The sequence below is a fragment of the Diadema antillarum genome, unplaced genomic scaffold (genome assembly GCF_040938485.1).
Source record: "Diadema antillarum isolate AM-2024a unplaced genomic scaffold, OU_Dant_1.0 seq00001942_RagTag, whole genome shotgun sequence".
Lineage (NCBI taxonomy): Eukaryota > Metazoa > Echinodermata > Echinoidea > Diadematoida > Diadematidae > Diadema > Diadema antillarum.
The window spans coordinates 94,028-108,578 of record NW_027272602.1 but is presented as its reverse complement, the minus strand read 5'-3'; the positions used below and the strand labels follow the sequence as shown (position 1 = coordinate 108,578).

The 14,551-nt window shown below is 39.0% G+C and overlaps 1 protein-coding gene across 1 annotated transcript in view; it reads left to right on the top strand.

Moving 5' to 3' along the window:
• The window catches only part of LOC139713292 (uncharacterized), a 79,721-nt gene extending 67,330 nt beyond the window's left edge, over window positions 1-12,391 (top strand). Inside the window, exons 6-8 of the mRNA XM_071625035.1 lie at window positions 9,503-9,605; window positions 10,782-10,906; window positions 11,811-12,391. Coding sequence (XP_071481136.1) covers window positions 9,503-9,605; window positions 10,782-10,906; window positions 11,811-12,058 — 476 coding nt within the window. The 3' untranslated portion in view covers window positions 12,059-12,391. The remainder of the gene's footprint in view (window positions 1-9,502; window positions 9,606-10,781; window positions 10,907-11,810) is intronic.
• Window positions 12,392-14,551: the final 2,160 nt, after the last annotated feature.

Genomic DNA, 14,551 nt, shown 5'->3' with positions numbered 1-14,551 from the left:
GTCATCTTATAGACTCAAGTACGAGTACACTACAGTATATTGTGTCTGCATTCAGGACCAAAATTCATGTTCCATGTGAGTATTACGATCACAATAAGTTGAAAAATTACTTCAGTGGAAAGATTTGAGCTTTCGTTGTCGATATCTGCATAGCATAGCCTCATTCTCAGACTACAGTGCACTCCCGTTACAACGAACACGGTTATAACGAAATTTCGTTGTAACGAAGTAAATCTGGTCCCAAAATTATCCCCATTAAAGTCTATGGTACAAAATTCGCTTATAACGAACACGGTTATAGCGAAATTTCCGTTATAACGAAGTCTTTTCCGAGCGCCACAGACAAAGAAAAACAAAGAAATGTGCTCCGTAATAACGAAATGCGAATTGCTTTCGAAAATACGTAGCGGAACAAGCATTTATTGTGTCTCTGCACGGGTAAACGCTTCACACCACTGTGTGTTCGCTCCTTGTGTCACGCACAGTTTCTGAGGGGAACTTGCGTTTATTATTGTAATACAGTTATCCAATCACATTTCACATAGCTGTGCAGTGTATGATGAGTATTTAGCAAACAGAATATGATATATATACGTGGTTTCCTTGTTTTCGTTATATATATGGCATTTGTTCAGTTATAACGAAAATTTCGTTATAACGAAAGAAAACTGCCGGTCCCGAGCATTTCGTTATAACGGGAGTGCACTGTATAACAAATGTCTCCTTACGTTACCAACATCATATCAATACGGAGACTTAATATTCATTATGTGAAATAATTGTGTTCTAATTTCAAAGGAAGATCAACTCTTTCAATCTTCCAAAAGGGATACTTTTACTCAAATAATATCAGCAATCAAAGCTTTCTTCCACTTTGATATTGGATATACAAAAACTACTTCTCCTGTGCCGCCAAAAATCACACTGCCTGCAATGCTCTGCAAGTTTGAGCGTGTGCCTCAGCTCTCAGTGCCTTCAAATTCCCTGTAACACACACCATGGACCTACTACACATGGACTATGAACGGAGGTCTTTCTTTGATCCCATCATCACGCACCACCTCCTGATTATGTGCATCTTAATGAGTACATTCAGGAGTCTTGACAATAACGATTGTGTTGATCATGTATCGTCACTAACAAATGAATCATTTCCCTCATTTCAGTCTTGTTTCGCTGATGTGCCTTTTTTTCAAATGGAAATATCTTTAAATAAATACAGATGATGAGGAGCAGCAAAACTGAGAACATGACAACTTTGTGTCAAAAGATGGATAATTGCTGATCCGCACATTTTCGAACACGCGTAAGACCTTGCCAAATGGCGAGATATACCTGTTCTCGACCATTACCATCCCTTTTTGCTCGAGCTGGAATAAGCTGCGGAAAAGTGAAATATTGATATCACAAATGACAATCATTCTGGTAAAATGGTAGCTTTCTGTTTAAAAAAAAAAACTGCCTGCTTCTCCCAAGCGAAATTGTTTGAGGCATGATTTCCTAACATACACCGCAACTGCACATTCATTTTACTTGATTTTTGTGAGTTATTTTCCTCTGCGCATACCATATTCTAGATTTCTCGAAATTCCGTCTTTTTAAATCTCCCGGCTTGCAGCTGGCGGTGACGATCATGGGATCAAAGCAATGACGCATGTTGAAAATGTCTTTGTGGCGCTTTTGAGATGCACAGGTGCATGCATTAATTATCAATACGATGAATATCCTTCTACATTAGGTCAATGCACACCCATACAGAGAAGTTTGTTGCAATTCCTCGGCCTCACATCCTTCAGGGAGAAGCCCTGCATCTACCCACTCTCACATTCCCTCTCTCAACTCTGAACACTCTTATACTCACTTGCATACACAAACACAAAAGACTTTGCATCCTACACAGTTAAGCACATCTGTATGAAGTATGCCAAAACCCTGGGCTATGTGTTGTTGTCTTGCTGGACGAGACTGGTAACCTATCCCGTTCTTTGTAATAATCCCACTCTATTGAGTTCTAAAGAAAAACTTAAATGTGAGCGTCATCCTCAATGCTAATGAAAGAAAAGTGTGTGTGTGTGTGTGGGGGGGGGGGGGTAAACCGGTCATATTGTGGCACTACGCCACTCATGCCCGATCGATATTGACTGCGGAAAGTGAATAAAGTAAGCTGGCCGCTGCTTCTCTGCTTTCGCACAGGCGGCCGGATTACCATCTTCTGTGTTGTGTTCTTTATCGACAGTCAAAAAGGATAGCATACAGCGTATGGCCAGCTAAAGGGGCATAGAAGCTCTCGGAGAATTGCAGGAGGAACGGGGTTAAACACGTTATCATTATGTTTTGAGACGTTATTAACGTGAGCCTTCGGAAACGCTTATAGCTCCGAGCGAAAAAACACTTGCCAACGAGGCGCGTTATCATACCTGATACTTTACTGACTTATCAAACTCATGCTGATCGAGTAGATTAGTAGACATATTTTGGGACACTCAACGGGGTAGCGTATTTCCGTTTTTACACTGTGACGTGTGTCTTTTTGGTAGCTCGATCATGTCAACCTTTTCCAGGAAGGGTGGATGTCAGTTTCCTATCATCGTCATCTTGTGTATGGCTATCTTCACCCTTCTTACTTACTCATACTTGCGCACATCCGAAAGCGTCCTTGATACAGTGCTGCTAAGGCCCCCTATCGTCAACGGAGATCGTGATGAGCATGACCTGATCAAGTTCACTTCGATTTCTCAACGCCTGCAAGAACACAGCATTCAGAGTTCAAGCAGCGCCGGAAGGAATAACACTCCATCAAGAGCAGCCGACATTAAGCAGTGCTACATATACGAACCTTCCTTAAAGCGACCGCTGCCGAAAGCACTCCGGGCTGCGAGGCAATGCAAACGTAGGATCCCAGGTGCTATGGTAGTTGGCTACAAGAAATGCGGCACGGGAACACTCATCCAATTCCTCGACCTCCATCCAGCGATCTCCATATCTAACGAACTGAAATTTCCAGCCGATGATGTCGATAATGCGTCCGTCAACAAATGGGTGAGTAAGATGCCTTTCTCTAGTCAATTTCAACTCTCCATGACGAGAAGCGTCGGGTTCCTGACAGGCTCCAGAACGATCTTCTTCGCCCTGAAACCTGTACTACCCGAAGACGCCAAGTTCCTCATCATTCTTCGAGACCCTGTACAACGAGCAGTTTCGGACTTCATACACATTCTCGCACGTTCAGGGGCACCAACGAATACCAGTAGGCCATTTGAACACATGTTCAAAGGCGAGATATTCCGGAATACGTTTGAGAGGACAGTTTTCAACCCAGATACCCACCAACTTGAAAGTGAAAAAACTATTATTAGGCTGGGCAAATACATTGAGACTATCCGGTCTGTGCTCAATCAAAGTGTCTATCTGCGCAAACAGTTTCATTTCATTGACGGGAATTCCTTTACAGAGGATCCGTTTCCTATCATGCGAGATATTGAGCGCTTCTTGGGTTTACCAACATTTTACAGGCGCTCACATTTTATCCAGGACGCAGAACGCGGTTTCTTCTGCGCCAACATGACGGAAAGGCCAGATTTCCGATGTATGCAACCAGGAAAAGGGCGACCTCATCCGAACATCTCAGAAGATGTCCTGAACAAATTGCACGATTTTTATAGACCATACAACCACGCCTTAGCCGAGGAAATGGGGCTCCGTTTTCCCTGGCTGAAAAGTTAGCAGCACTTGTGGATTCAGTACAACGTATTATAATTGCACATCTCTGATTGGTATTCCCGCTGTTAGCTGGTGATACGCTATTAAAGAGCGTACTACAAATTGTTTCAGAGAAATGTAAATCGGCATCCTTCGCTTTATATAGACTTGGAAAAGTTCGTCAGCTTTTGGATGCAAAGACCACTAAAATGCGTGTTCAGGATTTTGTTATATGTCATTTAGACTACTGTAACAGTTTGTTGTATAATATCTAAGACTCACAGCTACATAAACTCCAGACAGTTCATAATGCAGCTGCAAGATTGATCACCCTCACGAAGAAGAATTCTCACATTTTGAAGCAGATACATTGGCTCCCTGACCAGTCAAGTATAGTTTTTAAGATACTGTTACTGACTTATCAGTGCCGGCATTCAATGACGAGAGAATATATCAGTAAGTTCTTGGTAAGGTATGCCCCCCTCGTAATCTAAAATCAACTCAAAAAAATCTTCTCCAATGTCCTGCTATCACAACAAAAGTTTTATGGTGAGCGATCTTTAACTCATGCTCCTCCCACACTGTGGAACGCTGTTCCATGTTTCTATATAAAAGAAGCTCCCACAGTGTTAAAGTTTAAAACTGCTCTCAAGACGTTTCTGTTTAAAAAGTATTATGAATAAGTTTGGTTTTGCATCTATGGTACATACATTGTACACTACATTTTCCTCTTTCTATTTTCATCCCCCTCCCTTAGAGCACATAGAGACACTACGGTGGTGATATGCGCTATATAAGCACTGTGTTATGATTGTTTGCATTAAGTAAGGAATTTCCCTTCCTTTGTGTTTTATACTTCTATAATTCTGCATAACCTGTATTATTTTGTATGAACTTATATTGATAACACTCAAGATAAAAAGAGATTACTTTTTTTTTGGTGAAACTTACTCGTTATAACTGTTTCGCTTACATAACGATCAGTAGCCATTTTCCTTCCCCCCCCCTCACTATTTCAGTTAAACAAGGACGTAGACCCCGTTTACAGCCCCGCTTCAGTGTTTACACGCAAAAGGCCAAATGCGAGGCCAAAATTGGCCTCGCATTTGGCCACGCTCTGGACGTGGTCTCAGGCCCGACTCGGCCGCGGCCGAGTCCGGCCTTTTCTCAGTGTAAACGTAAACTCGGCCAAATGCGCGGCCAATTTTAGTCTGGCTTCCAAAGCCTCTGCCTGTACTATTTCGTTGTTCAGGATATTAACCCCCTCAACATCGAAAACTAATATAGTTTAAGGTGGTTTTGTCCTGTAGAGGATTTTTTCCTTCGGAAAAGGCCTTTGCCCAAACGGTGATTTCGTCGACACGGAATTCAGTTGGCAAAGGGTCTGAAAACCAGACAATACCAAATTGCCTTTGTTTACAAGCAGAGCGCCACTAAGACAAAATATTGAAAGGTTTGAATCAAAAGCGCGGCCGAGCCCGGCAGTGTAAACGGACAAAATTGCGGAGCCCGGCCTCGCAATTGAGGCTGGGCTCGGCCGCGGCTCGGCCCAGCCCCGCACTGTAAACGGGGTCTTATACTTGAGTCACTAGATGTCACAAAAATCCCTTCTTTTAATGCTTAATAGTTCGAAAACTGTATATCAGATAAAACTGTCACAGATATGAGAAACAGCTGAGTAGTGTACAATTTAGTCAGTTAGAGGTGATTTGAATATGAAAACCTATAGCAGTTTCACGAAATCCATGAATAGTTTCAAAGTTAGGTTACAGATTTTATCAAACTTTAACCCTCTGTACAAAACCTGAACTTTATACAGGAACCAATGATGTGTATGTGAGTGTGTACTTACAATGACCCTGAACAATGGACATGGATACCACCTGTTCAGAGCTCTGCTCTAAGGCACATGAATGCTTTATCAATTATTCATGACGGATCGCCCTGCGCACTGCTATTCTGAATTCATGGCAAAGGATGAAATGCATGCACATGAAAAAAGTCAGCACATGTTTCCATGTGCTTGCTTACACCACATTTCAGAATGAATAAAGACTAGCTGTGAACGTGGAATTCCTCATGAATAAATAATGGGACATTCCACTCCTGGTCATTGTCCGGGATCATTGTCTGGGTGTCAGCTACACAATCCCATACACACCAATTGACTTGTGTGCAAAGTTGCAGTTTTGTACATAGGGTTGAAAATAGAGCAAAATCTGAAACCTAACTAAAAATCAATGTTTAATTTAATGAAACTTAATCATGCTTTCATTTCAAAATTACCTCCACCAAAATTGAACACTATTCAGCTATTGCTCATATGATTGCCAGTGTTATCTGATGTATAGTTTTTGAACTATCAAGGATCCAAAGTGGGAAATGTTTTTGTAACACCTGGTAGTTATTACACTCTATTCCTTCAGGACAATCTGACAAATTTCATTTGCATGATCCTAAAATGGTGAGGGCTCATGTGATATCTGTCAGACACACCGGATCTATTTTGTAACTTTCTTCCCTGTGATATTTGAAGTCCACATTGTACTCTGTTGAAAAAGCAATAAAAAGCACGTAATAGCTCTTTAGATATCAGAGACATTACTGATATTTCATTGTAAGTGTACTGTACATGAAATTCCTTCGTGGAAATATCGCCACCCTTAAAATCGTTTACGTTACCATAGGTCCGTTTCATGAAGTCATCACATGATTCATGTCTTTATACAAATCTCAGAAGGGCCAAAGTCGCTCATACGTATACATGCAGCTATGTAGAGAAGAAAAAACCCTTACATGAGGTCTCCCATAACCCATGTGTCTTAAGAGCGAAAAATCTCTCGTACACGTGCAAGACTTTAAAGGGAACGTATTGTTTTGATTGAGACCTAACTCGGGTTCCTAAGTAAACATTTCTTGGCGAGTTAATGAGAAACTTCTTATGTAATATGAAACAGCATGTAATTCCACGAGGAATTCAACGTTTATTTGATGAAAATTGGTTTTGAAAATGGCTGAGATATCCAAAACAGAGCGATCCTAATAAAATGTGGGACCCACTTTTTATTGATATCGCTTTGTTTTACTTTGTTTTTTGGATGATTCAGCCATTCCAAACCCGATTTTTCACCGAATAAACTTTGAATTCATCTTATAATGATATGCTTTGTACTATTTCATAAGTGTTTTTTTTTTTGTATCGCAAAAAAAGTTAAAAGCCCAATAATCATCTCCACCAATACTGTACCATCCCTTTCATGTATAATGGGCCCCATATTACCCACCATGCATGACCTGGCTTACAAAGCTGTTCATCTCCACATGGCTGACGAAATAATTATGACTGGCTGATCAGTGATCCAGGTGATATAACTTTGTGTAAACCTACTACGTAAAAGCGAACAAACTTCTCCTATCCTTTTTTTTTTCCTTTCTTCTATCCTGGGGATATTCTTTTTTATTTTTCCCATAAAAAGGGACCGCAGACATTAACAAGCTACACTTAAACTGTTCCCTTCTGTATCATTCATTATTATTTACGTTTTCTAGCCAATGGAGACGAGAAATTACTTTGTGAACAGCTTGTCATGATATTTATGTATGATACCGACAAAATGTTACATAATCATGTGCATTTACAATCAATGCAGGAACCAATAAATCAAATCAAATCAAATCAAATCAAATAACAAGGTAATACACGTGCGCCTAAGTTAAAAATTCCGTTCCTTCGTTTCCCCCTTCGCTGTGCAAATACTAGTAGTGGAAAACATGCTATTTTCTTGATACTGCGGTTAGAGCTCGTCAAAATGCTTGGCGACTCCCTGTTTTGATTGCATTTTCCAAGTGCATTTGAATCGTAAATAACGTATTTTCCAATATAACAGTACTTGGGGTTTCCCTGTCATTTTCAAACATTTGTCATTCAATTCAACAAGTTTGTAGTTCAATCTCATTCGAGAATGTGGAATAGCATGCCGTGGAATCTTATTTTTCAAATTCGTATTTTGTCGATCATTTTCGAACAAAGTCTATTCAATTGAACAATTATTGTCACACATTCTGGTCATTGACACTTCCAAATTCGTCCGTCACACTCACTGCACACACAACAGCAAATGCATTTCTGTCTTTTCAATGCTTCTATAGCGATCAGTTTCGTCAATTGTCCTTTAAATTCTTCACATAATCTTTCTGTTGTGATTTCTTTGGTTATTCCATTTTTCCTGTAACAGTTCACTTTTTCCACATTTAGGAGTAACATTCACACACACACACACACACACACACACACACACACACATGATGACAAGCACATAAACAAACACACCCTAATCAGAGTACACACAGAAGCAAACGTGTACTGTCACACAAACGAAAACAGTGATCCACGATTTCCAGGCACGTGTAGGCCTATAGTGTATCGTACTAAACAATGTGTATTGTACAGTGAACGAGGAGTCTTTCTATCTCTTTCTCTCTTGTCTTCTCATTATCTTCCCTTATAGCTGTCCCTTTCTCTTTTTTTTCTGAACATCACCTGCGTACTAGATCAGTAATGGTTTGTTGTGTGAAATACTTTGTTTACCGTAGTATAAGTAAGTCGATCGTTTGTTCAAACTTTATTTCTTTGCGTATTCAATGAGGCCCCAAATAATACATTGTATTATAAAGCTCGGCTTTGAATACTCAATGGGGATCCTCCTGTATGGTCATGATGGTGTTTTCATTTTATTTTTCCTTTTATCATATCTCTGGTTTCCTTCACGATGATATCCTTGCATTTCATTTGCAGAGTTAGCCATGATTAATGATGAATCAATGTCTGTGTTTTCGAATGTGATTCATTGATTGATTACACCATGCAGAAACAATAAATGAAATGAAATGAAAAAAAAATGATCAGTGACAATTTTACATATGTGGTTTGTTTCACACAAGATGCAATAAAATCAGGAAATTTGGCACCTAAATATGGGAAATTACACGGATGCAGGAAAAACGAGATAATCAAGATATCATACAAAAAAAGATACAGGAATTTAAAAGAAAAATTGACAAAAATAATCGCTGAAAGATAAAACTTGTTTTTATGTGTGCAGCGAGTGTGACGGATGCATTGAATTGTAAATGACGAAAATGTCTGACAAAGACCTAAATTGAGTAGACTTTGTTGGAAAATGACGAAAAAGACGAATGTGAAACTAGGATTACAGATACATAATTACCACCCACTACTAGTACCTGCTGCAACTACAAAGATAAGAACCTGCACTGGCTGTCGGGCTGTCTAGTGGATAACAAGGGCAAATCCAGGAATTCTGTAAAAGTGGGGCGCCTTTACAACTACAGGCGCTGCCCCTCCCCATTTTTTTTTATTTCTTATGTTTTAACAAAAATTAAAGGGGGGGGGGGGCTCGCCCGGTGAGCCCCCGCCTGGATCCGCCACTGGATAAGACAACCGTCCGGAGATCGGGAGGTCGTAGGTTCGAATCCTGCCCGAGTATGATAGGTATGCCCATGACATCTTTTGTCATCATGGCTATACTACTAAAACACTGATCAATTCAGTGCTTATTTATATCGATGTATAGAGCAATATCTTAATCAGTTGCAATAAAAACAACTCGACGAAAGAATTTCATGAATTTGAATAAAAAGGACTCCTCTCTCTAAACCCTTCGCAACGTTACAGCATACAATGATATTGGCATGGCGAGATGGTTGTATGACATCGAGAAAGTTAAATGTCGTAAACGATTACTCTTGGTCATATCTTCTGTCATCTTACCAATATTGCCAGGACGGAAGGGAGGTGCCGAGTCTTCGGCCATCATTGCGACAAGTCTCTTCCTTACCGTCATCATCTTCATCATCGTCCTGCTAGCTGTACATCGTAGATATAGGTAAGAAATCCCACCATCCAGGAGAACAGACGACGATGGAATGATAACAGTACACTGTTTATTTTGATAACTTTGTCTGCCAGGTGCTCGATTAATTAGCCAGCCTTCGTAGCTTTTGCCGCTACAGGACCTATATGCAATGCAAAATGCATGTAGACTTGAATTAGTTTATGACACCCTCACTGATCACTTATGCAGCCAAGTGAATATCTAGATACGTGTCATTTATTCTATAATATATATATAGTTTTTTACTATTTCTACTTGGATTATTTGGATATTATACGTCCCCCCACAATGAAACAAAAAATCCTCCTACATCAAGATTCTTTCCATGTTACTATCGTAAATTACCACAAAATTACTAATATGATTTATTTTTTTAATTTAAAAAGACATTGGAATGCATCTTCTCCTTGAGTTAGCATAATTTGTATATTTCAGTGTTACTGGGACAATGAACAAAACACATTGCATAGAAACATGTTGCTGAAACTCAGCAACATGCTCAGTCTAGAGAGAGGTGAATTTCGATGTCTTTCTGTGTAGGTGAGTGTGGGAGTATCCAAGTAAATTATAGCAAAATATTGGAAAATAAAAAATATATGGCACGTATAATAATAATAATAATAATAATAATAACAATAATGAAAATAACAATTATGATAATGATATAAATGATAATGATGATGATAATAATAATAATAATAATTATTATTATTATTATCATTATTATGATTATTATTACTATTATTATTATCATTATAATTACTATTATTATCATCATCATCATTATTATAATTATCATCATCATCATCATCATTATCGTTGTTGTTATAGAAATTGAAAGCAACTGAAATATTGCAGTCTTGTCCACTCTGAAATGAAATAAAATGAAATGAAACTTATTTACCAAACAAACATCGTCAACGTAGTAACAACAGTCAATAGTTGAAGTGCAGTTTTGGCAAAAAAGAACCGGCAATAGCATGCAGGCTAGTCGAGGCCAGTCCTTTCAATGATATAGATTACAATGTATTACGTATAAATTTACAATATTCACAGAAGAAATGTTATATGTACATATTTGCAGGTTCTCATAGGGGATCAGTTGTATATACATTACTTGGTAAGAGATACTTGCGACTCTATTCATGCCATTGTGATCTTTCTTAGGGCTGCGAAGCTAAGAGGAGAAGTCACTTCCTTGTCGGATTTTTCCAATATGGGATCACCATTCCGTGTCATCAGAAACGCCTACGCCAACTGGTTTCACATAAATGACGCAAACACGTCACCGGGTAGGTATCAGTTACGGACGGGATAGAGGCACTTCCCGCGGGCAACTATAGTCAGTTATGAAATATGCTTCCGCCCTTTGATCTCTCTCTCCCTCTCCCTCCCTCTCCCCTCTCCCCTCCCCCTCTGTCTCTCTCCTTTTCTCTATCTATACATTATCTATCTGCTTTTCCTCTCTGTATCTACCTGATCTCCAGGGTACGTTTTATTGTTTCCCTTACTTAATATACGTTCGTAAGTAAATTGATGAGTCTTTTTGGTAAAAGTTAATGAGCTCGAGTGGCAATAAAAACCAGCCGTAATCGAAAGTTATTATGGTATAATAGTAGCAGCATTAGGATATGAATACATGCCTTGGTCTCTATACATTAGTTTTACTCCTTCGTTGTCTGCTCTTATTTTTTCTCCACCTCCTTTTCTTCCATCTTTTTTTTTAATAACAAGCGTCATCGTCTTATTCTGTTTCTTCCATTTCATTTCACCTTTCTCTCTTCATGGAATTAATCTCTTTGATATCCTATTTCCTTTCTTCCCACAGCATTTCCTAATCCTCCTCGCTCCTCTCCTTCTTCTTCTTCTTCTTCTTCTTCTTCTTCGTAGCAAATTCTTTCTTTTATCTATTAGTCATCATTTTGTCACGTAAGGTTAATGATGCAGATGAATTTACCTCCATACCACGTATTTTCCCTTATCTAGATCATCTTGTATGCCCAATATGAAATAAGGTTAAAACAGTTTCGAAGTGCCGGTATTCAAAACAAAATAATAACCTGTTCAGACTATGAATACACAATCATACCATCACATTCGTCATTTATCTACATTTTTTTTTTTAAAGATTTTCATCCTTAATAATTATTTTGTCTTGTGCTCAATCCTGTCTTTGTTTTGTTTCTTAATTAAAAGGAGATGCTAGTCAGACTGCACCAACATCAAATGGTAGAAGGTCCCCGCCACCACGAGCCAGCCAACTGTACGCTAGCGTGCGCAAGGCTCCGGACTGGAGGCTGGAACTTCACCCCGACAGCGTAGACCGCGACCCGAGTGAGCGACCGGGCCAGCAGCGTTGGGGTTGTAACGGAAGAGACAGCACCCGCTCGGCCGAAGTGGAAATGGTTGAAAACGAACTGTACAAATCACATTCGTTTCACTGATCACTCTATCTGTTTTTATTTGTTTATTTGTTTATGTTTTTGTTTATCCTTCTCTACATCTACAAGGCGGGGCTCGACACTATTTTTTTTTTTCTCTCTCTCTGGTGGCCCGTTCATTTTGTGTATGCATGTTTTTAATACACATACAGCTGAAATTACGCAAAGTCAGTATACAGCACTGGTACTAAGAGACTAAATGCTGTCACATTTTTCTTTTTATTGAAAATTCCGATTCCGATAAAGGGGACTGGTAAAGAGCAGGGCTTGTAGTTTGCAGCCACTAATATCTTTAAATTTCACACTTTGGTGGACCCAAACACATAAGGAACAATAATCCTTCCATTTCGATCCAAATCCTAGCAGTAGCCCGATTGGGCCACCAAAAGATAACCTTTTTGGAAATTTGGTGGCCCGACATCAAGTTTTGGTGGCCCCGGACGAGCGCCAGTGATGAGCCCTGGTTAAATAATGTCTGGAGGCTGGCGCCTGTTTTATATTGCATAGACTTGAAAGTTCACTGAGTTATCCAGATGAATGCAAACTTTCCCGACGGCCTAATCCCGCCTGTTCAAAGCGTCTGATTTTATTAAAAAAATGCTCATTACATCGTTTTAGATTCTGTCTTCCATGGATTAGTTCTTGTAATGTCGGGCAAGGTCGGTGGTTGGCAGGAACAACCTCTTAATAAGCAGAGCTTATAAGTTTTTATGATACTTTATGTATTTTTGTAAGAAACAGTAGCCTACGTATATTTGTGAATTCTTATACATGTACATTGAAAAACAAAAGAAGGCAGAGAAAAGGAAAGACAGGCGGACAAAAAGAAAGAAAGAAAGAAAGAAAGAAAGAAAGAAAGAAAGAAAGAAAGAAAGAAGGAAAGAAAGAAAGAAAGAAAGAAAGAAAGAAAGGAAGGAAGGAAATGAAAACCTGTGTAAACATAAAAGTGTGAACAGATTATTCAACTGGATGGACACAATGTATATCCAATGAATATACCGTTGTACTATATTACATATGGTGGTTACTTTGAGAAAGAAGTATGGAAAAAAATCAAAATAAATTGATAGGACAAAGAGAATAAGGTATAGATTATGTGAATATTCGCAGACAAATTTGAATCAATAAGTACATCAGTCCACAACATACCAAAGATACAAACACACGCATACCAACATAGCTGACACACACAAAGTTACTGTGATGACTAAACTGATGAAAGTACATGTACATTAGGTGTATTTCCCTCTCATTGCGTTTAGTGTGTCAAACAAACACACAAATAAACAAACACACACACCCACACACACACATAACAACAAAGTCACAGAACGCTCGCAAAATTATGCAAAGACAAACTTGAATTCACGTCTGACCATCGTGTGGAATTTTAATAACATTCAAGGTGAGATTTTTTTTTTCTCCAACAGAACACCTTACTTGAAGTAATTATCTACACAATCCTTCATAAAGAGATGTAAACACGGTGTATTTCTATTACACAAGGAGAGAGCCAAGCTGTGACGGTGTCCAAATCAAAATAGCAAATTGCGCCATCTTTGGCAGACAAAAAAAAAAAAGTGCGACAAAGCGAGTTACAGGTCCAAATTTTTAATTGACTCATCAGGTCCAATGGTTCATGGGCGCGTCATCATCAAAGTCGATCGTCTATGTTACTCAACACAGACTGCAATTTAGAATACAAACATTATTGTGTCGTTTCAATTTATGGCTGGAGAGCGAATATTTCTATAATCTGGGGCGATATATCGCCTACATGATTCACTGAGTGACATATCAAGTAAAACAATGGAACAACTGGGGGACAAAACGATAATCACACAACATCGGGCAATGTATAACTTTATGTTGGTGTAGCTCAGTCAAATCTTCCCATTCTTACAATATCTGTACTCTCAGTCTAAATGGACACATGGTCATGATAAAGCTGGTGAAGTGAGTGGATATGACAAAAGCCTAGAATCATCTTTCCTAACATTACAGCATCGTGTGAGTGGGCGCTAGAATTCTTTTGCAGATCTTGTACGACTATCAAAGTCGCAAATTACACCATGATTAATACCTACATGTAAATGCAGGAATGCCAACGAAAGTGGGACAAATCAATTTGATCAAAATATATCGGCCAGGGGGGCATTATATTTCATGAAGCATTTTTTTCCGACAACTTGTCGGGACAAATTTGCTCTCAACCAATCAGATGCAAGGATTTCAGTAGCTTTTAACATTTTGTCAGAGAAATATCTGACAAAACGCTTGAACATGAAATGCCCCCCATACTTGTGAAATGAAATGAGGAACCCAGTCTGTGTCAGTAGCCAGGAGTATCCAGATCTGTCTGTAAAACTTTAATATCTGTGGCTTTGTTGAACATAGTTATTATGAAAATGTAAGAACATGACAGATTAATTACATGGAATGTTAGCGTATCACGATGTACATGAGTGTCATTTAAAATGTATTATGCTAATGTTT